Source organism: Camelus ferus, chromosome 2 (assembly GCF_009834535.1).
Source record: "Camelus ferus isolate YT-003-E chromosome 2, BCGSAC_Cfer_1.0, whole genome shotgun sequence".
NCBI classification, from domain to species: Eukaryota; Metazoa; Chordata; class Mammalia; order Artiodactyla; family Camelidae; genus Camelus; species Camelus ferus.
This window is the reverse complement of record NC_045697.1, coordinates 37,446,424-37,472,577: the sequence shown is the minus strand read 5'-3', so window position 1 is coordinate 37,472,577 and position 26,154 is coordinate 37,446,424. Positions and strand designations below refer to the sequence as shown.

The following is a 26,154-nucleotide window of genomic DNA, read 5'->3' as shown; positions in this document are numbered from 1 at the left end:
CTGGAGTAACTCTTAGGCTCCATGCAGGTTCCACTGGTCTGGACAGTCCCTCCTGATGACAAAGGATGCTTCAGCCACAAGACAGTACTGAGCTAAAAGGCACGAGTCACGTCCCTCCAAGGCAGTGACGGAACTTTATCTTGTCCCAGAAGTGAGTGAGAATGAAGATCGAAGGGTGGAGTGAACATCTTGGGAGGGAACAACCTATCTTCAAAATCCAAGCCAACAAGAATACAAACTACTTTCTTGAGATTCCTCATGTCACCCTTGTGAATTGCCTTACTGTTCATGTTTAATTTTTAGACAATCTCTTTTAGGAGGAAGCATGCCAGTTATATTAGACTGAATTACATGAAATTGCTGCTATTTGACCATTATTTCGCCCATCACAACGGTCATTCCACATGAATCAACCTAATAATCATTGTAGCAAGGTGTAGTATCCTCAAAATGCTTTCTCTATTTATTTTTCAATTTAAATGGAGACCTTGGGTTGTAAAAATAAAATGAGAAAATACAGCGCATACAAATTCTTAATAAATGTCTGCTGAATCTTCAAGTATATAAATCCTAGTGATCTGACAGCCTTGTGTGTATCTTATGCACACTAGGTACAAAACATTCTAATATCAGGGTGAATGCACTGGTGACACTTTAAAGTTTAATTTCACTATGCTTGAAAGAATCAAAATAATTCCACTTGATTTATATATTTACACTTTTATTAGAATCTTCAGAACTGTCAACAATTGGACAACATATCAGGAAAAAAAACATGGAAACATCAACACTCTTTAAACTTGCACCGCTTACGTATTTACACGTTACTGTATATATAAAAAATATTTTCAAGGACTCATGGGCTTGGGAATATTCAAAAGACATTATTGCTACATTTCAATATTTACAAAACAAAGCCACAAAATAATTTCAAACATTAAGCCACTGCAAAGAAACATCTGATGTAAAAAAAAAATTATAAAAATATAAACTTTCGAGAATATCCAAGACAAAACTCAGTGAAGTGCCCCTGAAGTACCTAGACGTCTACAATGAACAACCACTTTCCTTACTAGAATCAAAGTCAATAGAAATGCAAAGGAAACTTTCAGACAAAGTATGGCAAACAGCGACAAGCTCTTACATGACAACAAAACCTGTTACCTTTGGAAAGGTGCGAGAGCATAGAACTCCAGTGCAAATGGTTACTTCCAGATAAATGGCTACAGTTCTCTAAATGTAGTCTCAGGGAACTAGGAGGGGAAAACTGGGGGGGTAGCCTACCTGAATCTCGCAAGACAACACACAAACCTTGCCATGTACCCATGGACCTCTTATAACCGGGCGAGGAAAAAAAAAAAAAAAGGTAAACTCTAGGAATAGTATCCAGGCTACAGCCTAAAGGGTAAAATTTAAATATGTTTCGGTGGGAAGAGTAGCATTAATAATGTCTATGGAACAGGTACAGTATGTTGAGTATAAATAACAGAGTGCCTTAAGTGCAGGTGGGTTGCAAATAAATAGGTACTTACGCACTCCGCTTCCTATTCGCCTCTGTGTAACTGCTGGTAAGCTTCTCTAGACAGCCAGGTGAAGAGAAACAGGAGCTGCGCTGCGGATGAAAGCCAGGCTGCTTCCTGGGTACTGAAGGGCCCTCTTGGGCTCAAGGCAAGCATACTCCCAAAGTATTTGTCTACAAGCATACACACGCGCGTGCACATACACACTTATATAGATACTGGCCCGGCATCCAGGACATGCCTGCAATGGAGGTGGAATCTAAATTTTATTTCCTGCTACAGAAGAATCCAAACTAAGACAGCAGTGTTTTGTCACTCCTGCTGGAGCCATGCAGTAAATCAGTCACTTTTTTTTTTTTTCAAATGGCATCAAATCTATTGAACACAATGCCATTCTGAAGCGGGTCAGTTTGTTCTGGACTATCTGTATCGAGCAAGTTCATCGGTGACAAAAGGAGATTTTTGTTAAGATTGTGCTTGGCAATTATGTTTTTTCCTTTAAAAAAAAAAAAAGCAAAGCACTAACTGTTGATTTCAAACTTGTCTGGCTCTATCTATGCCTACACGCAGCAAACTTGAGCCAGAAACTACACCTTGGGGGTTCCTCCCTCCAGTATGTGAACACGTATGACTGACAGATGAGTATATACAAAATGGGGGCTGGGGAGGAGGCCGTCTCTCCAGTTCAGCTCCCTAACAGCAAAGTCTATTTAGAAACCAGGTCGGGAGGACAAAGGCTCATGCCCGGCAGGCTGTATTCATGCTTGGAGAGCACTTTTCCACGGCGTCTCATTCCCAGCATGAACTACTAGATTTCTTGAGCCCTGATATTCATAGGCTTCTGCCCTTTATTTGAATAACATTCTATTTTCCACATCACGGGGTTAGGGTTTCAGCTTCTAATCCTGCTGCTGCATCACCTCATTGTGGATGATTATCAGGACCGAAGGTGACGACTGCCATGTATTCAAATAAACTGCCAACTACACTTTTCAAACAGAAATCGGAGAAAAGCCTTGGAAAGGACTCCGGGTGTGTCCAGCACGGTCCACCCTCCCCTTCTCCAAGTCTGGTTTTTTTTGGTTAACGGGGGTGGGCTAGCTTGCTATTGGGAATAGATGCAGCTTGACAGTAGGTGGGGACAAACATCGGCCACTCAAGTGTGCTTGTAAAGAAAGGATTACAGCGGGATGTCCACTACCCTGGAGAAGGAGGCGAGTCAAAGGAAAACAAAATAACCATCATGAAAACCAAAAGAACAGGGGGTTGTTCTTGCTGGGGAGCCCCCCAGATGCTCATTCGGCCTCAGACGTCTTCGTGGACAAGCAGAGGCTGTGTGGAAGATGCGCTGCTGCCGACGGAATTGATCCGCACGGAATGGTCCAGCACTGGGTTCTCCCGGTGGGGGCTGCCGTTCGCTAAATTGGAATAAATCTGAGGAAAACAAGTCCACAGTCAATACATCAGTCACCACAATGAACACAGCAACGAAGGGGCTCGTTAACTTGCAAAGACTCTTAGAGCCAGGAGGTTAATGAGACCCAACAGCCAAGAACCAAACCAGATTGACCCAAGACCAGTTTTGTTTCATCCCTCATTCTCCCCAAGGTCTGATGACATAAGAAGTGATGGTCCAAAATGCGCTCTTCTGCTGGGACATATCTGGGAAGGAGAACTATCTAACTTAAAACAAAAAAAAGGTTGAAAAACCACTACAGCCAACTACAATCCAACGGCTGACATCATTCGTTAAGAAACTGGTGATCCTTGCAGGGGTCTTCCAGTGAGAACCAGGCACTTGGGTGGGAAATGCTGTTTAATTTGAAATGTGCTTTGACGCCCAGAAAAGCAAGCCTCAACCCAAAAGTATTGGTGGTAAACTCTCAGAAAAGATAGCTCCAAGTACACACAAACCAGGAAAAAAAAGCAGCTTAAAAAAACCTGAGTCCAGGTAAGATCACTCATTCTTCCTTAAAAGCAGAAGAAATAATGGATGTGCGCTTTGAATTTCCTCCCCTCCCCAAATTACCAGGCAGGATCTCCCAACTTCAAATAGCCACTCACTCTATAGGGCTACGGGCAGGACCACTCTCTCATGTTCTTGAGCAGAAGGCTTATTTTTCTGCAGTAACAAGCTGTCTTGTCTATGCTTTTATTCTCGTTCACATCACCCCCAACCCTGAATGGCCTGCCGTATGAGAGAGCAGAGAACATGCTGACCCCATGACCAGCATTTGGGGTGCGGGAGGAAATGTGGCAAATCCTTCTGGAAGCTTCTATTTCCACACTTCTAAGCGCCAAACCCTCTACTCTTTCCCCTCCTCATTTCACATTCTTTGGCCCAGCATGCGGAGATCGGGCAAAAAAATAACTCGTTTCCATTGCTTTACTCTCCTACCCAGAGCCCAATTTACAGCCTAAGTCAAGGAGAGGAGGGAGGGGAGCTTGGTCCTCATCCCAGAGCCTGAGGAGGAGGCCGCGCCTGGCACCCAGAGAAGGGAAGTTCGGAATCTGGCTAAAGCTTACTTACGTGGTTGGTGCTCTCTGAAATCTGCTTCTCAATCAGCTGCACGATCTGCTTGAATGTTGGCCTTTTCAGGGGATCGGCGTCCCAGCAAGTCTTCATTATGTCGTACCTGAAAAATGAGGGCCATTTACCACTCCTCAGTGCCCTTGACCCGTCCTCAGGGGTGTGCCGTGCAGCAATCCCAAAAATTATCCCAGGGCCACGCAACTGGACATACTGACTGACAAGCATATACAATAAAACCCTGGGTGCATGCCATGCTGCCAGAACTTTCTGTACATTAGGTGACAAGAATGACTAAAATAAGCGACAGAAATGACAACCGACCAGGGTGTCATAAAAAGGAACAAAGTGACATTTCAAACCATGCTAGTGAAAACCCTCAACATCTGGGTTTCTGTCTTTAAAAAGGAAAATAAAAGGGGGAAACATTGTCTGAAGGGCCCTTACATTTCGGCAGGTGCGTGCTCGGGGCTGAGCATTCGGAAACCTTCCTTGATCATCTTGTAGAATTTAGAATCGACTGGCATTCCAGGGTAGGGGCTGCTTCCTGAGGCACAAATGGTTTGCAAATCAGGGTAATAATAAGCAAGCAGGACACTGATAACAAAGAAGATGCCCTGGGTCTCATCAAGGTGCCTTTGGCAAGGCTCATTTTACCTAAAGAGAACAGCTCCCAGAGAAAAATCCCGTAGGACCAGACATCACTTTCAAACGTGTACACACAGTTGAAAATGCTCTCAGGTGCCATCCACTTCACAGGTAGCCGAGCCTGAAACGGAAGCACAGCAGATTCAGCAACGCTCATTAAGAAGCTCAAAAACAAAACAAAACAAAACAGAAATAGTAAGTATTCCTGTAGGTGTTGCTCCTGCTGAGAGGTGGCCGGGAGAACCTGATGGCCATCTCACAAAGGCCTTCGACCCATAAGACCTCAGACGACCCCACCTACCTCTGAAATAGGTGGATCACGAGTACAACTTGAACAACGAGGGTTTGAACTGTGTGGGTCCACTTACACATGGGTATTTTTCAATAGTCAAAACTACCGTACTATACGGCCTGTGGTCGGTTGAATCCACAGATGCGGAGAAACCACGGGTATGGAGGGCTGGCTAAGAATTATACCCAGATCAACCCCTGCGTTTATTCCAGGGTCAACTGGATTCTATCCCCATGTCCAAGGTGGAGTCTGTACAGTGTGGTGATGAGGAGCACAGATGTCAGAGACAGATACGTGGGTTCTAATCCGGGCTCTGCCACTGGCCTCAAGTAACACAGAGGTTTGTTTACTTACCCTGAGTATGTTTCCCCTTTTCCCCTTAATAGAAACATGACTTCCCATGGTTCCTGTCCCCTTTTCTAAATCAATACAATTTCTCAATTTTTTTTTCCTTAAAAAAGGACTTCTCATCTCTGTCAAAAGGGAGGTGAGGGAAGGCCTCCCCTCCCTTGTAAACACTGTAATAACAGATCTGAGAAACCAAGGTTGACACACAAAGTGCGTTTTACAAAATACTAACTAAAATATATTTTACATGAATTATACTTCCATTGAAATTTGGATAGCTGCATTTTCAGGTTCGAAAATATATTTCCACACCTAGGAGATTTCAAAAGCATTTCAGTTCTGGGCAGCAGACCCCACAGTAGGGACTCCCTTGCCCACCTCCTTTGCAGCTGGGTGCAGCCCTGTGGCTCCGTTTTGGCCACTGAGGTATAAGTGTGGTATGGTAGCTTTAGAAAACCTCCTTAAAATGAAGCTGGCATGTGCTCTGTGGCCTTCCCCTCTTGACTCTTCCTCCATCCTGCCTTCTGGAATGGCTGGCTGGCTATCTCCTAGCCATCTTGGACCATGAAGATGAGGGATTCACCAGGGATAGTAAAAAACAGAGAGGTAAAGGGATCTGTTCCCTGAGTACTTGATGAAACCTCTATTTCAGCCCTGGTCGGTGACTCCCGTACCTCTTTTCTTTGGGGTTTCCTGTAATATGCAACCAAAATTATCCCTTATTAATATCCCTTATTAATGGGAAAGTCACTTATGTGTCTATAAGTAAGCCTCGAAATATTCTTCTGTAAAGAAAAACACTACTTCAAATTCCACGACTTGTCTTGTGGGTTAAATGAGATAATGTGGTTCCAGTGTTTATCCCAGTACTGCTGACTCACTCGGATCTGAAAAACTGCCCTGCATTATACTCAGTACAGAGTAGTGGCTTATGCTGATTACGATTCCAAAGTGGTGAGTGGCAGATTCGAGGTTTAAATTCAGCAGCTGATCTTCACATCCTGAACTCATCCTGCTAAAATCGAGCCAAACTTTCCATGACAATTCCTCTTAGAGACATTTCTGGATTCCCGGATCTTAATTTACCATTAAAAGCTAAATCCATCCTTCTCTTAATCCATTTAGGATTGAAAACCAGGAAGACAATTTTTTTCCTAGTCTTAAAGTTATTTTAGTCAGCAGGGAAAAAAAAAGCTTTCCCGTATTCCCCCCCCAGATTTTGTGCTAAAGCTATTATAGGGGCCCTTAACCTGAGATCTAAAGGTGTCTTGAATTCAGGGGCCTGTGAACTTGGAAGGGGAAACGTTACATTCTTGTTTTTACTAACTTCTGAATGAAGTTGAACATTTCCTTAAATGACAGGATGAACATAATAAAGCACCGTGGTCTCAGCCTGCGACCTTTGTCACCAATAGTAACATGGATATCTTCAACAGTATTACAGTTTTCCATGCATCACTTTGAAATTATAGGAGTTGTTGGACCCACAGCTAGAACATGTTATTCTGTGTAACAAAGAAGCACGTGTAATGAATAGCACAGAGGTACTTTTTAATAGTTTGATAACTGCATTTCAATCTAATTGCTGTTTCCGTAATCCTATGTACTTTATTTTACGCATTTAAAACAGCATTCTAGCAAGGGACGCACAGGGTCACCAGACTATGAAAGGAGCCACAGCACAAAAATGACTAAGAACCTGTGTGAAATGGAAGAACTTTCAGAGGAACCGACATAATGAGAAGGTCTCAAATGACTGTGACATAAAATTGGGCACAGTAACATGCAGTGTGAGTTTCCTTGCTTTGAACTTCTCCCGTACCCAGTAGCTTGGTGGGGAGTGATACCTGTGATTGGCTAGTTCCACAGGCTTAGCTGGAGTCCACAGTCTGAAGCCTGGTGGGACCTAACCTAACCCTGTTCATTCCAACTAAGGTCCCTAGCCAATAATGAGCTATTAAGAAGCTGCAGCAGGGGGAAGGGTATAGATCAGTGGTAGAGCACGTGCTTAGCATGGAAGGAGGTCCTGGGTTCAACTCCCAGTGCCTCCAGTAATAAATAAATAGATCTAATTACCTCGCCCACCACCAAAAAAAAAAAAGAAAAAAGAAAAAGAACTTTAGATAAGTTAAAAAAAAAAGGAAGCTGCAGCATATCCACTGCCATGATTACTCGCTTTCCAAATAAGACCTTTATCAAGAAGAGCCAGAATATTAAGTGCCACATAAGTATTAGCTACAATGTGCCAGGTACTGTTCTAAGCACTTTACGCATATTAACTCATTTAATCCTCACAACAACTTTATGAGGCAGGGGACAGGATTATGACCAAAAGGAGAAAAACCAAAGTTCAGAGGTGTTGGGGTAATTCTTTTCAAATATTACGCAGCCACTAAATAATAGAACCAGATTTGAACTCAGGAAGACTGGGTCCAGAACACACCACCTTTTATTCAAAGGCCTGGGTAAGGAACCATCGTTCATCCTTACTTCTAATTGTGCACCAAGATGGAAAGGACTTGGTGATCTTAACACTCCTAGCCTTCAGAGAGTTGTTAGAAATGCATGCTAGAAGTAAATGCAGCACCATTGCCACAAAACCAAGTCTAGGACAGCCCACCCACAGAGATGCCATAGTGATGGAAGAGAAAACACTACATTAACACAAGGCACACAGACAGCTACCTCCAGGAATAACTCTGGACAGTAAGATGTGGGTCTGGGAAAATAGATGGAGAAGAATATGTGTTCAGGACTACTGGCTTCCATACTAACAGGATATTGTTCTAGAAATCATAGGCTCTGGTTGCAGCCTCTACTGACCTGTGTCATCTCAGACAAACATTGCTAAAATACACTGTGCTTTTAGTTTCTCCAGCTCTTAAAAGGTGAAGATACTGCATCCTAAAGCCAAGGGGCTGTTCTGATGAGAACATGAAAATTGGCAATGAAATAAAGCACTTTGAAGTAAAATCACTATGTTCCCATAGGCCAATTATTACTTATGAACATACTTAATAAGCTCTCTTGTTTATAAGATCCAACATTCTATACACCTAATTCTGAGCATTACCTTAGATTTTAGTCTTTTTCACCTAGCATGTCAATCTCAAAATAAAATTCTCCTGCTGTGACCTTCAGGTCCACATTTGTTTCACTTGAACAAAATCGAGTTCATTGCTATTCTCAGGCTCTAATGAAAATTAAGGCTATTTCTGTTCCCTTCACATGCCCCATAATTACACAATTAGAATTAGGAATTCCGCTATCAGAATTTTGCTGAAGTACTCTTCATCCGACTGCTAAAAATGCGTGCTATCTCAAAGGTAGGACTTGCATTATAAAAATCATAAAAAATACTTAAGAAAACTTGAAACTAAAAGCCTTCACTGGACTGGACTGTCAAGGCAGAGTGGGTACTCACGTTTCCTTTGACCACATAATTAGAATCATTCTTGATGTCTCGGGCTAGACCAAAATCACAAATCTTTGTGATCCGACCATGAGTAAGGAGGATATTTCTGGCTGCCAAGTCTCTGTGAATACACTATTAGGAGAGTGGGAGACAAAAGAGAAAAACCATTTAAACTTATTTTAAACTTTCAAAGAGTGAAAACTATGTTTAATGCTAGAACGCTGCTTATGTTATACAGTGCCAATACTTTAGTTTTACATTTTAAACTATTCGGCGCACCAAAAATAAATATCCAAATTACGCTTTGAATGATGTTCACATTTGTGTTTCACGTCGTTAGGACCTTAATTACTATAATCACTTGCAAAACCAACTCGAATAAATGCTTTTTTTCTTCTGCGAACTGCTTTCATTCATAGGAAAATACATTATAAATAGTTGGATCATTTTTTAAAACTGAAAACTCATTTTGCATGGTTCTCTTTGAATGTTCTTTTAAAGAGTTTCTAAAATGCCTGCAACTTTCCATTGGATACCCCCAAGGACACAGGAAAGAGGCTCTTTATTTCAGCCATCCACATCCTCTTTTAGTTTGGTAATTGCTTGGAAATGTCACCAGTGACATTTAAGGGTAAGATCTCTAACCTCATTCTATTCTGCAAGTCCCAGTTCCTAAGGAATTCCTCTCACTGACCAGAGACCATGTTCCTTGTTTTGGTTCTACAGTCTCTTCCCATCCCCATCGTCTCATCAAGTGTTTATTACTCTCTCTTGATCCCTTACTCCATGCCTCACCCCAGTACTTCATGAACCATGCAATAGTTGAGGTCTCACTTCAATAAAACCCAAGTATATGCTTCATCAAGCATTGCAGCTACATGAAGGACCCTCTCCTTTGGCTGATAAAATAATTCTCTCCCTATTTTCTAAGAGTGGCTCCTATATCCTAAGACCCAAGTTTTAAATGAATTCATTGCATATAAAAAATAGATTCATAGAAAGCTCATTGAGACAGGCTTGCACTTTAAAGCTTATACACGAGAATAGGAATTCCAAAGAGACAGCAGTTGGAACATGAATAAACTCTATTTCCTCTGTTTCTGGTTAACCACACTTCATATGACACTCCACATTCTCACTATAGCTCTAAAATGCTCCTTGGGGGCGGTGGGGGCGGGCAGAACCACCCCTACTTACATTCTTCGAAGCGAGGAACGCCATGCCCTTTGCCACCTGGTAAGAAAAGCTCAGCAAGTCTTCCAGGTCGAGGGCCAGCTCGTCGTCTTCCATGATGGCAGGAGTCACATCTCTTTCTATGTATGAGCCTGTTAGGGGGAGGAGGATTATCTTAGCAGTTAAAACCTTAAAGACAAGGAAAGTCAAAGACAGTGACACCACCACCACCACCACCACCACCACCACCGAGGGCTGGTAATAAGCGAACTGATGGGAATTTGCAGGTAAAATCACCTCCCTAGTGTTAGGACAGGTAGGTGCTGAATCACAAAGCTAATATCCCCAGTCATGGGCTAAATTAAAAAATCTTTAGGGAAGAAGAAGGGTGGATGAATACAAAAGTATCTTATTTTTCATATGCCAAATATGTATTTGATATATTTTGATATGTATGTTATCATGGATGCAGTCAGACACAACAACACAAGCTCTGACCCCCAATACCAACTTGCAACCCCTCACCGCCACTGACCACCGGCACTGCCCCTGCATCCTACTGTAAAGGAGAGCCCCACTACCAGGAATGCTGTTGTGTTTATTCCACAGTGGTACGAGAAACCCTGCCAATGAAGTTGCTTTTATTGCTTGGGAAGTACCCACCTATCCTGGCAGGCCTCCTCTTGTCTGCCTTGGTTGGTACAACGTAAGAAACTCCGGGCTTCATATCCATGTACTCATTAGTACTATCACTGCTGCGAGAGATGAAACATCCATCAAATCAAGATTAAGTAAAATGGGAAGTGGGGGAGCACCCATGGGGCAGCTCTATCTCCCCACTCCCTTTTTTACAAAATTGGCTGACTTTATCTGAAGAAAGCATTGCCAAGTTTGAATGAAGAAAATCTTGTTCAGGGAGATAAGAGTTTTTAAAACTCAACATTAGAATCCAATCCCCAGGAATTAGATGGTCTTTTTTGTGTTCAGTCATAGACAGGACTCAGGTTATAAATTTCCCATCTCTTGGCACCAGGGATAAATGGGAAACAGAGAACCAAACCATTATCCCATATTACTTCAAACTCTCTAAATTAGCCTCGAGAGAGGCAAGATGAAAGAGACAAGAGACAAAGAACCAGAGCTTCTGAGATGTGTTATGGGGGGGTGGGGGGAGGGAGAGACAGAGATCGTTAACATACAGCAACTGATGGAAGGAGGTTTAAAAAAACCAGGTTTGGTTCAGATAAACACCAATAATTTGGACGATTTTCTGAACCATCTGGACCTCTTGAGTCTGCAACATTTGGCTGGAGAGTCTTCAAGATTTCTAGTACTTCCTGCTTCTGATTAGCATAGAAACACCATGACAACAATCTCCTTCAGAGTGTGCTGGTGGTTCCAACCCCATATGGGATCCCAAAGCACAAAGAACACTACATAGGATTGAACAATTTAGGCCATTATTTCAGGAAGTTAAAAAATACATATATGGGGACCAAGGTTTTAGAAATCAGGCAAAGTGGCTCATTTTTTTTTTTTTCACATAAAGGGGCATATGCTCTAGAGGAACCAACAAGAGGTAGTTGTACTGCTACTTTACTGCCACTTGACGCTACTCAAAGTTTACAGGATTAAAAAAGAAATTAAAAAGCCTCACCTGGGGTTTAAAACTTCAGCCAGAGGTATAGAAAAGCACTTTAAGAGACATAACTGCCCTGTGAATAATAATATTTACCGAGGTCTCCTTGAAGGCCCAGAGTTAAGCTTGGGAGACACAGTCTTGACTTCTCAAAATGTAGGGGATGTAGTGAATAAAAAGGAAAGAAACAACTGCAGAAATATAAAGTAGAAGGGACTGGGCATGATGAGTATGATTCCTGCTGGGCTGGGTGAATCCGGGAAGTCTTAACAACACTTGGAAAGAAGAGGCGAGACACGGCAGAGGATTCTATTCTGGCTGTAAACCACACCAACTCTCCTTAAAGAAACTTGAAGCCCTTGACACATCCTTCAAATTCAGAATGGTACCAGTGAATGAAAGAGATGAAAATAAGGTGCCGAATTTTTTAAAATGTGCTAGAGTAGCTGTGCCTTTTTATAGCATGATGAGTTAAGGAAAAAAGACAAGGTATACAGAAATGATTCAGAGATAGATGGCCAGAAACCTACAGTGCAGAGAGCTGTTGGAGTTCTCTGCCATTCTGTTACAGGTTTTACAGGAATTTACTGTGACAACCTGGCAGGCCTTCCCATTTTCCCCATAAACAATGTCTCCCTGTAAAGATGCATACAGTACCCAGCTCAACAGTGAAAAGAGAATGACATGGGAGAATAGAACACGATAATAGAAACAGGCACAGAATGCATTCAGTTGAACAGAACTAAAGCTAAGAAAAGCACTAAAGCCGCATTTTTAAAAAATCAACAAAAATTCAAGTTCAACGCTATTTGAATCTTTAAAAACTCAATTTGAACTTTCTGAACCGTTAATCACATTCAAATGATTTAATAATTCTGATTTTGCACCTCAAAGTACCTCAGCTCACTTTTTTAAAGAATCATCCTTGATTGCAAACCCTTATGACCCCATGAACTGCCTGTCAACAGCTATTTATGTAAATCAGCCTTACCAGGAAGACTCCTTTGAATGCAGAAGGTTCTTATAAAGCGCCGCTTCTGTGTGATCTTCCTGCTTTGAGCAAATAAATGAATCTCGTTTTCTTCTCAAAAAATTCAGAAGATCACCATAGCAACAATATTCTGTAATGACCAGGGTGGGCCCTATGAGCATTTAAAGAAAAGGTTAGAAAGAGGTGAGATAAACAGACCATGGAGCCTCCCATAAAAAGACCCAAGGGTGATCACGGCCACTCACATTCAGGTTCAATGCTCAGCCTACTCAGGACCAGTACAACCCTATCTATTAAGACTGCTTAGCAAAAAGCAGCGTTCTGTGGAGTAAAACTAAACAATCTTTTTACCTGAATTTCTGAGTGATTAGGGGCCAGGCATGACTGCTGGTTTCAGACAGGAGTTATGGCTTTCACCATTTTATTATTATCAAGCTTCCTACATGAATTCTGTGATTCACTTGTGTTTACAGTGGGGGCTTCACGCCTTCTTGGTAACGTTATTATGGAAATGATGCTCAGCGCAAGCACAAACTGCGGCATAATAGGAAAACCAGCCACCAGAACAGCCAGCTGAGACTGGAAGGTGGGGGACACCCTGGAATAATGGGCATCACCTGTGTGCAGGACCCCATCAGTCAAATTTTTTTCTTTGGTGCCAGGAATGCCTGAAAACTGCAGCTCAGAAGTTAACAGGCAACTAATTAACTCAGGCAGAAATCTCTCATGAACAATTCATGATGTGGTGAAGCAACATTTATGGGGGCTGTTTTAAGACATATAAAGCTGTCAACTTCACCATGGATCTTTCCAGATCTTGAGGAATGGCTCATCTTACCCATCTTTGTTCTTTTCAACCAAAATGCTTTCTGGAAAACATCATAGAAGCCTTGATGGGAGGCTTGGCTAATGAAAGCTTCCGAATTGGACATTTGTTTTTTATAGAAGTGAAGTGTTGGCTCATTTGGTGTCTTTTTGAGAGCTGGTGGGCTTAGAGGCCTATTTTTAATTATGGTATGCAAATGAACATTAACCCTTTTGTGACTAAATATGGTCCGACAAAACATAAAAGCTTGTAAGATAAAAGAAAAGCCTTCTGGGTGAGATGAGACATTCTTGAGATAGTCAAGAGGCCAATGTCAATGGGACATACGTGACAGTGATGAGGATATGTCCTAGGCTATCCCATCTCAGGATGATAAAGCCAAAATTTACATTCTTAAGAACCACAGCCCACAGGGTAGGAATCTAGCAAGATGCTGACCACCTGGGTAAAAATCTCGCAAGAAGTTTATAATCAAGCATTGTCAAAACCATCAAAATATCCCCTCTTTTGATTATTTGACCGATCACAAGAGCCAGTTGGCCATGGTCTTACCTCCAATGGTGCACGCGCCGAGAAGATTCACGATATTCATATGATTACCAAGGTAGCTTAAGACTTTGAGTTCAGACATTAGGGCTTCTCGTTCCGTCAAATGGGCGCTTGCTAAAATTAGAAACATCTTATTTTAGCCAAAACCAAACCTGGCACACAGGTGTGGAGCACGCACAGAGGCCTGCAGGAACTTACGTTTTAGCATCTTCACAGCAACGGTCATGGCCGCATCCGACTTAATTAAGCCGTATGCGGTGGCCTCAACGACCTTCCCGAAGGCGCCAGCACCCAAGGTTTTCCCTATAGAAAGGAAGACGAGGCAGTCAGTGGTAGTGGTTGTGGTGGGACTGAAGGATCATTTGTGTCATTTCAAAACCAATCAAGGAATTAGGGACACATTTGTCTAGATACACTTCCTCTAAAGTATGCTTGATGCCAAACCTATCAAAGGTGGTGAAATTGCACAAAAGACACTTACTGTTTCAGGTGGAATAAAACAAAGGAAGTTATTAGGTTTCCCTAAAGCCATTGTTATGTGTACACAAAAAGGTTACATGGAAAGTCCCTGTTTCATACTGACCAAAACTCAGCCTGTTTCTGGGAAACTCCCATTTGTGATCATAAGGAAGTTGCGTTGGGTCTATGTAAACATAATTGTTTCCATTTATCTCCTCAACAACCTTCCACTGTACTTCATACATGGGTTTCTGGTGGAGGGAGAAAGGGAAAGAGACATCATCTTTTAATAGTTCATGGTTCAGTCATTACCGTGTTCAGGGCAGAGAACAAATAAACTGTTACCTGTAAATATTTGTATGTAAGAATCATCACGATGATACACATTATACCAGCTGCGATCACAAAACCAATCAGCAAAGGCGTGAACAGGGTATGGGCTTGGATTTGTTCTAAAATGAAAGAGGAGCCCGGAATCACAACCTGTGAGCAGGGTCAGATCTTCACCACCTCCCACCTGTAAGCCCCTCAGGGCAGCCATCGAACCAGGTGTATCTGAGCTCCTTGCCTTATCATCTTACTCTTGTTATTCAAAGGAATCTTTTAAAATAACAGCTTTAAACCAGACAAGTGTGGAAAAGAAGCTGAGATTTCCACAGTGCAAGAATAACGTTATGTCCATTTGTCAATGAAAAGCGACACCTGGACAAACTTTGTACTTGAAATGCCTGCCCTGAACTTTAACACGTCTCCTCTATGGATGGTTTACAGTTTCTTCTTTATGCTTTCCTCTATTTTTCAGATTTTCTACATTGAGCATGAATTTCTTTCACAACCGAGAAAAACATTTGGAAAGTGTTCTTTTCACTGCCCTGTCTGAAAAAAAACCTATGATGAAGAACAATGTGAGATTCTTCCCCTCATTACTCAAAAAAACTGAACATACCCCACTGTTGGCACTCGCCTTTGCCAACTCAAGAAAACAAAAAACCAGTCTTGTGGATGTTCGTGCCCAGTTTCTTTGTCTCCTGACTTCACACCAATTCATCAATTCGTCACAAGGACCATTTAACTTATGTTAGGAGAGCTGGTCACTCATGAATCAAATTTTACAGACATTAATGAATTAGCTCACGGAGAATATTTCCTAGAAGGTAGTGTTAACTTTCTGAAACAGTCTGACAATGTGTTAAAATAACTGATTTTAAATAACAATTTAAATAATGTTTAAATGAATTTAAAAATTTCAATTGCCCTATTTCTGTTTCTGTTTGGTATAAGGTAAGTCTATTTCCCCCATCTTCTTTCTCTACCCCTTCCTAATAGAAACAGCTGGAAATACCCAATTTTATATATACACACACACACACACACACACACACACGTGCATGCATACATACATACATGAATACACAAAGTACAGAGAGTACATGGTTAAAATTACCACAGACATTTTAGTAACTAGTACAGAATGAAACTTGGTGAGTTTGGTGACAGTCAAATGTGCAATGTTGGTATTACCAGAAATGACATGGCCCATGATGGAATGGACTTAAAATCATGATTGACATGGCAGGCAGAGCCTAAACATCCCCTTAAATTGGATTAAAAAGAAATATACCTTTGCTGTTACCTTTAAATGCAAAGTTAAAAAAGGCAGAACTCTTGCCCACATCGTTGTGAGCCCTACATTCCACTGTGCCATTGTGCTTGAACGCACTGTAATCGATGGAGCTGTGAATCACCAGTTTCCCAAACGGGGATACAGAGGAGTTTTGTATCTGCACATCCACTGGCCCGATGGGAACGGAACATCTAGGGGGAAAAAAGAGCAGCCCAGACTTACTCTAGGAAAAGTAATCAATCAAACACATTGGATTTGGCATACTTCTAAAACCAAGTCGGAGGTTCGTGACCTGACATTTCCTTTTACAACGAGACAGTGTGTGATGATGAATGGGCACGTCTGTGGCACGGTGGGCAGAGAAGCACTTGGAAGACTGAGAAAGAGGAGAAGCGGTTTTGGTGTGAGATGTGCCTTTGAAATCCTGACTCAAACACCTATTCTGTTGACTTCTGACTAGTGCTAAAACTCTCCAAGACTCAGTTCCCACAGCCGTGAAACAGGGATGGCAATATCCACCTTGGAGGGCTATTGAAAGGAATGAAATAAGAGGGTGGGCTCAGATCCTTTATAAACAAAGGACCTTTATAAATAAAGTAAAAAATTGTGGAAGGATGTCTGAAAGGTTAAAAAGGAGGAGCATGGAGGAGGAAAGTGAAAAAAAGAAATTCTAAAAAAAAAATTTAAATCAAATGATGAAAGCAGTGGCTTCTGAAAAGTAGTTAAAATAATACTTTAAAGGAAAACCAACATCATAAACAGAGTCCCTGTGGATTCACTAAGAGATATTCATTCCCAATTATCCTCATTTCCTTTCACTTTTAAAAAAAATTAAAATTTACTTTCATTCTAGTTTTATTGAGATAGAACTGCCATACGGCACTGTAAGATGTTTAAGGTACACAGCATAATGGTTTGACTTACATATGTCATGAAAGCATTAATATAATACATTTAGTGGACATCTATCATCTCCTATAGATACAAAATAAAAGAAAAAGAAAAAAAATTAAGTCTATAAGGACGAAAACAGGACAACCCCCAAGCCCCAGAAGCAAGGACCCTGCGGCTCCAGGCTCCGTGCAGGGAGACAGAGGTTGTGCTGCTGGCTTGTAGCCCAGATGGAAAACCATCAGAAGCTAGACTCACATGACCCTATTTTAAATTACCCCCCCATATGCATAGCAATTTTCTATTCCCTTGCCTTGCTTTACTTTTCCCTTAACACTTAACACTTGCATGTGGTAGTTATCTAACTCGCCTGCTGCCCACCTCAATGCACTAGAATATAAACTCACAAATGGACTCAGATGTGCTGTGCTCACTAGACCCACATCGGGCATACAGTTGGCACTCCATGAATATTTGCTCAGTGGATGTCTGTAACTACTGGGGTTGATTCCCCTGTAGGCAGACTTTCCAGGGGTCTCAAACCCCTCTATTGCTCCCCAAAGAAAATACTCCACTCAAACTCAGACGAAAACAACAATCTTATTAACCTCTTCCAACTTGTTGTTGATTAAAAAAAAGGTCTATTCTGTGAAAAGTGAAATTTCTATCATCATCCTGACTGTTCAATTGTGATGTTACACTGGGCTTTAAAGCCTGAGCGTAGAATAGTATTTGATGGATAAAAACAGCAATGCTGACCCCGTTTTCATCTTCAGGTAATGTGAAAGGACAATTTAAGGCTTAAGTGTGGATGGTGAGGGAGAGCAGGTACAAGGCCAGATGTGCTCTGCTCAGGAGCTGAGCACCTAATCAAGGAGAAAACCTTTTTAAAACACAGCTTCCCAGGGCCGTGTGTATGTGGTAATTGTACGATCATTACTTTTTGGTAACTTGGCAATTAACTTTTGAGGCACTTTTTTTCATGATAACTACAGCCACATTTCCCACACACGTTACTTTCCGTGGATAGATTGGAAATCTAATTACTCTGTCCTGGAAAATTGCTTTATCTACCTGCAGGCTGGAAATTACATGATAAATCCAAAAGATAACCACCAAAATAGAGAAGTCATTCAGTAATCATTTTTCAGCAAACAAAATTAATGTCTACCAAGAAAAATATAGCAATTAGGCCCTCTAAAAAAGCCACATGAATAGAAAAAAATTAATCAAAACAAAGCTTTTTTTTAAAAAAAAAAAAACGGAATGGCAGTCATTTCTTTATGCATGCTAAGAGGTACCCAAAATAATCACCTCACCTCTGCTCGGTTCCTGGACAAAAATACCAATCAATGGTGGGTTCTGGAAATCCTGCTGCCACACATTGTAGCATGCCATTTGCAAGCCTGTCATGAGTCAGGATTTCTGGTTTTGCTGCAGGAAAAGAGAAATGGCCAGATGTCAGACTGCTGGAAAACCTCACCAAGACTCACTCCACTCTTTCCGATTCCTTAAAAACTTTCTCGAGGCTAAAGAAGACCCTGAGGGAACATGTTGTTCAAAGGGGGAAATCTGAACCAATGAGTGGAAGGCAGGGAGGTGGATGTGAGGGTCTGACCAAGAAAGACCGCCCCACCTCTGCAGCGCTGCCCAGCCCCCGCTCCACCCAGCACATTGTCCATCCTGTAACTGCGAGGCTCTCCGAGATCTGCCTGGCTGGGGTCGCAGGACCACCTGACAGGTTTCTGTTCCAGGGAGGGGGAACTCTGAAAGATGGATCTTATTTAGGACTCCAGGATTCCCAACTGTTTTAAAGGTGGAAATCCAGTTTAAAGGATGCCAGCCATCAGGATTTCAAATGACTGAACTGCCACAGGAATTTCAAGTTATTGCAGGAAGTGGAATAGATCAAACTAGGAGGAGTTACAGGAAAAGAGAAGCCCCCCAGCTCGCCCTCGAGTAATTTCCTTGTTTGAGAGGCAGGCGTCTGGAGGGGGTGGTGCGGATAAAGATCTGAACTGCCCTTTTACAGAGAAACCAAAACATAAGAGTGAAAGAATACGGGCTTTTAACTCCAAATTTTTATTTCAAATGCAAAATATGAACAGAAAATTTAACCAGCCCAAGAGTTTTATTCATACATCTATCTAAACCTGAGTACAATCACTGAAAAAGTAAACTGTATCAGCAGGAATGCTCTAATTTGACATTTCTGTGTAACTATAATAATCAACTGATATTCAATCAAGGGTGCCGTAAAGCCCTGAAAATTCTTGAGGTTATTTCTAAAGTGAACGGAAGATGAACTTACGTTCAGTTGTTCTACTGGTCACATATCTGAAGGATTCTAACCCTTTGAGAATGAGCCGGCTACACTGAAAGCATCTGGTGACAGGAACGGTGATGTGCTCACCCTGTATCCATGGTGCAGCATCTGCTGCCACCAAGTCTGAGTACAGAGCGACGGGCGGCCGTGCGTGTGGCAGGCAGACCTGCACACCAGCCCCGACACCCAGAGCTGCTCTGCCCTTCACCAAGTCTCCTCGTATGTCCAATGGGAATAATAGTACCCATTTCATAGGGATGTTGTGACAATTAAATGAGATGGAGCACACAAAGAACCAAGAATGATGCACAGAAATGAAACAATAAATGTACTGATTACGAATTTATTAATGACTAGTTTATTAATGGTCCAGTTACGCTTTTTTATTCAGAGTACCTACCCTCCTCCGTTAATCAAGTCTGCTACCAATTAAGTTAACTGTACTTGTCACTAAATATTCTCCTCAGTGATCTGAAAATTGATTAAGATAGCATGAGAATGTGCATGTGTTTTAACCTGATGCGTTGGGAATTTGACATCAATTATCTTGCAACTGATAGGAAAAATATACATGGTCAAAGGAAAAGACTGACAGATCGGAAGTTTATCTCCTCAAAGGAAGGTAACATTGGTAAATGACATCTTTGTGGAACAACCTCTCAGCACCTCACCTCCTGGTGGCAAAATGGCTTGGCAGAGATCAGTGTCCACATGCGTGGCACACCCACCTGTCATTCAACCTGGCCCTGCTGACGGGCAGGCCATTTGGCTAAGACCCACAAAAGAGCAACACTCCAAAAGCAATCTCAAGGTAGGGGCATCCTTGAGAGTCTGGATCCAATGCCAGCTTTCACAAATAGAGCAAGAAGACAAGCCATCGTCTTGCGAAAGCATCCATCTGGCAAGTTTCATTTAATTATCGTAGGCAACTGTGTGATTGGGCTGAAAAGTAGGACATAACACAGAAAACAGTGGAACTTTGGGAGAATGCTATATGCTGAAGACTGCAGGCGCCATACGGCGGGTGTCTCTGGACTCAAGTCAAGTGTCATCTCCTTCTCCAAGCCATCCTCACTCTCCAAAGCCACGTGGGTTGGTCTCGCCTCCCTGTTCTGGAAGCACTTGTGGATACCTGATGCTCTTCTGCCACATCGTGGTCTGCCTCTACCATTAGACCGTACATTCTCAAGGGCAAGAACAGCGCCTTACTGACTGCACCTCTGACTCCTAGCAGAGTCTGACCGATGGCAGGCACACGATAAGAGCTGTTCGGTGATTAAGTCTCCCCCAAAGGAACAAGGCCCTCAGATCCCAAAATAATTCTGTTAGAGTCACAAGAAGGGACCTGGAAGAAAAGCCTAATGGTGACTTTCCCGTGTAGGGGCACAATTTACATTATTTTTGCAGTGGTGGGCATGAGATGAGAAATCCACACATATCCCTGGCTGTGTGAATTTTCTTCCATACTGAGATTAATGATGAGGGGAGGGTCTATGAATGGAGAGTAAAGATAACTGGGTAGGACTCAAGGGGGAATTAACTTCCTGATACCCATGTCCTTATACTAACCTTTCTTCTGTCCCTCATTCTTCCTAATGCTACATAATGGATTTTCAGTGGAATTCAGTTTTAACCCAGTAGGAAAAAAAGGGCTGAAAGGATGCCTTAAGATGTTCACAGTGGTCATCTCTGGTAGTAACGGGTTGAGGATAGATTCTATTTCATTCTTTTGACTTATTTTCTCATTTTTTTCTTACAATGAACACATAGCTAATAATGACCCTATAAAACATTTTTCAACTTAAAAAAAATTGGAACAGCTAAAAATTACATAATCAATTACATTTAGCTTTGGGTACAACTGCTCTCAGAGCCAAGCCTTCCAGCGTGACACCTGGTGGCAGTTATACAACGGCCAGGGCTGGCAAGGGGTGGGGTCCGGCTGGCCTACTTGTTTCTGCCTGCTGGCTAATTAGGCAGATTTTTAAGCCACTATCGCAACCGTTACCTGAGGAGTAGCTCTTGTCCTGGTGAATCTTAGGCTGGCAGAAGGTCCCTCAAACTTCGATGAGCATTTGAAGCACTAAGAGAAGAGGTTAAAATGCACATTCCTGCCACCTCCCCCCCACAGCCCCTGGAGATTTAGTAAGCTGAGGATCTTAGCCAGCAATGGGCTTTTTTCAGAGAATCTTCAAGGGACCCTATCAGAGCCTTACCTCACTAAGGTGAGGCAAAGAAAAGCATCTAGGGTGAGGAATTGAAGAAGGCACCCACCCACCTTCTAGGTATTGCAAATATAGGCTAGCACCGTGATTGAGCCCCTCCTTGAATTTTACACCCTAGGCAACTCTCTTGCCTCATCCTAATTCCAGCCCTGTCCCTAACACTAGTGACAAGGACCTCATTCTGAAAAGGATAAATTACACGAGTACAGTTTGGGCTGTACGTGGCAAGTTGCACTAGGAAAATGTTTAATGCATAAAGAATGAGCTAGGTTTAATTCTGATTCCTAAAAATGAAAATCTGGGCTCATCTGCATTTTCTAAGTGCCTCAATGCACCGTCTAAGTCATTAAATATACATTTTGCTTTTAAAGATTCCTAACTCCCTGCAATTCTCCAGGTTAAATCTGAGCTGTGTTTTCTTAGATATTCTGCAATCAGCAGTACACCAAATGACACATTCCCTAATTCCTCCCAAGTTGGAGGTTTAGATAAGCCTAAGAAGTATATAAGTTATGTATTTCCTGTGGAGATAAAAAACAGCCTTGTCTCCTTTCAACGTGCCGTGGACCTGAGTCATTCTGGTGTCTCCAACAACACGGATCAGCCTGTGGCAGATTTCAGAGTACTTATAATTATAACCCTTCTGAGAATTTATTGCTCATGCAATTAAAAATCCCAACCATTTGCTGATTTACCCCCACAGATATGTGATCTTAAAAAAAAAAAATTATTTCACCACCATCAGGTCCATAAGGAAGGCAAGAAAAAATCAGATTTTAAAGAACACAGTACAGATAATAGGAGCTGGGAGTGCGTGGTGGGAGGAGGTACCCAAGTAACGGGGGAAGCTCTGTGTACAATTGTTTACTCACCCTAACCACCTCTACCAACTCCTGCTACAAATGCACATTTGACCACACTATATAATCAGCAAAGAACACAGACGTAAGTCTGCATATAACAGAAGACTAAATGAAGGGGGATCATAAGGATAAATGTGTTTTTATGATTGTAGATCTGATGAGATTCAATGGCAATACAGCAATACTTAGTAGCAATTCGTCACTATCCTTTTTTGGGTCTGAGTCAAATCCACATTCCTGCCATAGTATCATTATAATAAAGGAATTAAAATCAACTAAAACAGAAGTAAAAAAAAAAACTCAAGTTAACTTTTACTTATAAAAGGAATATCGTACTTTTCAAAAATCCCCAGAATAGATATTACAGGAAATGCATTTTGGTTTATACATTCTTAAAGATACCCAGAAACTGGCATATGGGCACTTTCATAGAAATTTGGTTAACAAACACAACAAAACTTCAACTACAGTCTCCTGCATCTGCCTATGTTTAGCAGAGTGTCTATCATTGTAAAAATGAAGTGATGTTCTAAATGAGGGGTAAGCAAACTTGCAATGTAAAGAATGAGACAGTAAATAAGAGTCTCTCTTATAAATACTCGATCCTGCCATTACACCACAAACATAGCCATAGATGTGTGAGCAAATGTGCGTAGCTGTGTTCCAATAAAACTTTATTTATGGACACTGAAACTTGGCTTTTATATTCACTTCTCACAAAATCTGATTTTTTTCAACCATTTTCTCCCACCTCTGAAAGAAAGGAAAAGAAAGGGAAAAGGAAAAAGGAATTAATTCTTAGTTTATGGACCATTCAAAAATAGGATACCTGTCAAATCTGGCCAAAGGGTTATGGTTTGCCAATCTCTGTTCTAAACAACCATCAAAAAGATCTTCTAATCCTGAAAGTCAGTTTTTTTAAAATGACGAAAGTACCTGGAGAAAGGCTTCCTCAGCCAGAATCACGGTGCTCAATTTATACGAGTACCCTTGTCGGGCGATCCAGACAGGGAAGGGGGAATACGCACACACATCACAATGCAACTCTGCTTGCTGCCAAGGGATCAGGCATGTGATAAAATGGTATATTTTTCTACTCTGTCAAAGTAGTGAATTCATTTTGCCTCATAATTCAGAAATAGAGAAGAGTTACTGACACAATGTCCATGGAAAAATTATGTACCTACTCTTGGATGAATTTAAATTTCCACTAAATTATAGGTGACACTGTATACATTTGCAAACGAAGGGGGCTAATTTGATGTAAAAACACATGTGGCTCAATTGGAAAGGAGATTTCCACAGAGTAGAAGTTCCACTAATGTGAAAGTTACTACTCATGCTATTTTTAGAAAAGTATGTCCCAGGTCCAGGGTCAAGACTCGCCAAAGATTTACATGGTTATATACCTAGGTTTTTTCCTCCTGCTTTTCCACCACAGACATGAAATAATGGCCAGACCACACCAACAAAGGGCCTAAGGATCCAGACAGGTTACCCTGCCCTCCAAATGGTCAGCATTTAAATAGATCCCCCAATTAGCAACAGACCCCACCAGACCTCTTATGAGACATGAAGAAAAAATGATGTCAACACATTTCCTAAAATCTTTTCAGAATATAAGAGAATCAAATCCTACTCTGGAAGTAGGTTGCCATGATATCCCTTTTTTCTTTCAATTTAAATGTCTATAGCAATTCTTGCATCCAGAAAGATCCTCTGCATAAGGAGGAGATATTAAAGTGTCACATCAAAAAACAACACTCATAACTCCCAAGCAATTTGAGAACAAAAACTCATCTCAAGTTCAGGAAGAGAAAATAAAACCAGAGTTCAGACACTGTCAAGTATCTCAAATTATCTATGAAAAGATTAATGTAGAAAGACAAGCAACTATTTTTACATAGATTAGCTACCCATACTAAGATCTGAAAATTATTCCTTCATTTGGAACTGTCCTGAGAGCCAGCACAGCACATCTCCCATGACATATGTTCAAGACACAGGAGCAGGAAAGATAATGACAGATGATAACCTCATTGACTTCCAGGCACTCAGGCGAGGTCACTCACTTCAGATTAAACAAGATAATTGTAAACTTTAAGTAATCGTTTGATGGTTTCTTTAAAAACTCAGTCACATCATTTCAGAGCCCCACCTCGTATACCACAATGTCTCAAATGGCATCAGATATGGGTTCAAGAAATTACAAAACATCCACGCAGTGAGATGCCAAAGTGATATCGTAGAAGAAATTTTATGGCATGGAAAGTTGCTTACAATGCATTCACTGTTCCACACCAAAACAAGGTGAGCAAAAGAAGCTCATTTGTGTCCCTCCCCCAAAAAAAACAGTTTAAAAAAATGGCCTGTAAAAATACACATGAAGAGACATCTTAGCACTCGTAATCCATAAAATGCAAATAAAATTTAAAAGGCACAATTAAAACTTGTTTGATTCTTATTTTTGCTTATTTATATTTTCTAGCTATTCTATTCTTCACATAACTTTTTTATAAGAAGAAAAAATTACTTTCATCTAAAAACACACGCATACAAATGTTTGCACAAACCTTACAGCAAACTCTCAAAAGCAAGTAAATAAATCAGAAAGGAGTTCTTGGGGGAGGGTATAGCTCAGTGGTAGAGCGCTGCTTAGCATGCATGAGGCCCTGGGTTCATTCCCCAGTACTTCCACTAACAAAAAAATCCAAAACAAACAAACAAAAAAACCAAAAACAAGTTTTCTAAAAAAAAGACGGAGTTCTATTTAGCACTAGCTTCATTTAATGTTTCAGCATTCCAATAATTTAACCCAGGAGTAGGTCTAATAGAACCCATCTAATAGGAAAAAGAGAGGAAAAAAAACACAGAAAAACACTAAAAAGCAAAGCTTCTCAAGCAAAACTTGGTTAGTGTGTTACTAGTAAGTCTAAAAATTTTAGCCTCTAACCCATGTATGGTTTGGACACCCAAACGTTTGGAAGGTCCTATATCATCTTTAAAAAATGGAAATAGAAAGGCTAACAGGTTATGAGGTAGGAAAACATTTCCACCTTCCAAAAAGGCAAAGTCCTAGTAACTTTGACTCATGAGGATCTCGAAAGGTGTCCCAAACCCCCAAACTGAGCAGTCCTTGCAGGCAAGCCCACCGTGGGTATTATTTCAGCCTAGATAAAGGCCCTGAGACTTCCAGCCAAGCGGGTGACCCAGATGGATGGCTGGGAGGCCGTCTGAAGCCATCTGTCTGCACGGCTGTCCTCACAGGTCTACCCACACCTTCAGCAAATGGTGGGCTGCTCTGTGCTTTATTTGCAGGGTGTGGCACTTAAGGTGGCTTCTCCCTGGAAGGACAGTTCAGCCATTTGTAACTGTATTTAACTATGACCAAAATTACATAAAAGGCAGCCCAGATTCTGCAAATGCAGTCAAAGGGAAGTATTCCCATCACGAGGCCTCATCCTGGGTGATTTACTACCTTGACTGATTTGGGTATACCGTAGGATCTATACATAATTGCTCACACCAGACAGGATGTCAATTATATGATGCAGTGGTTTAGAAATAATACATTATTTAGCTTCTCCTTAAATTGGTCCAACCCCCTGTTAACACTCTGCCATAAACAGAGGGAAACTGGGTGATTTTGAGAGTCAGTCTGGTAGAGTTCAGCAGTCATTAGGATATCCAATCGAGCCTAACATTACTTGTGTTCCTCGTAAGCCAGAAGATGAAAGGTGAGCCCCTTCGTTCCCTAGACCTTACCTGTCCTACCTGCCTTCCTGTACCACCACCTGAGTACACTGGCCTCTCACTCAGCCGGTAGGTCTGTCAT

General features: G+C 41.5%; 1 protein-coding gene across 1 annotated transcript in view; it reads right to left on the bottom strand.

Moving 5' to 3' along the window:
• Positions 1-700: 700 nt before the first annotated feature.
• The window catches only part of KIT (KIT proto-oncogene, receptor tyrosine kinase), a 77,543-nt gene continuing 52,089 nt past the window's right edge, over positions 701-26,154 (bottom strand). Inside the window, 14 exon segments of the mRNA XM_006177339.3 lie at positions 701-2,954; positions 4,051-4,156; positions 4,498-4,597; positions 4,708-4,819; positions 8,763-8,885; positions 9,951-10,078; positions 10,590-10,681; positions 12,557-12,707; positions 13,935-14,045; positions 14,130-14,234; positions 14,515-14,641; positions 14,736-14,842; positions 16,024-16,205; positions 18,225-18,339. Coding sequence (XP_006177401.2) covers positions 2,826-2,954; positions 4,051-4,156; positions 4,498-4,597; positions 4,708-4,819; positions 8,763-8,885; positions 9,951-10,078; positions 10,590-10,681; positions 12,557-12,707; positions 13,935-14,045; positions 14,130-14,234; positions 14,515-14,641; positions 14,736-14,842; positions 16,024-16,205; positions 18,225-18,339 — 1,688 coding nt within the window. The 3' untranslated portion in view covers positions 701-2,825.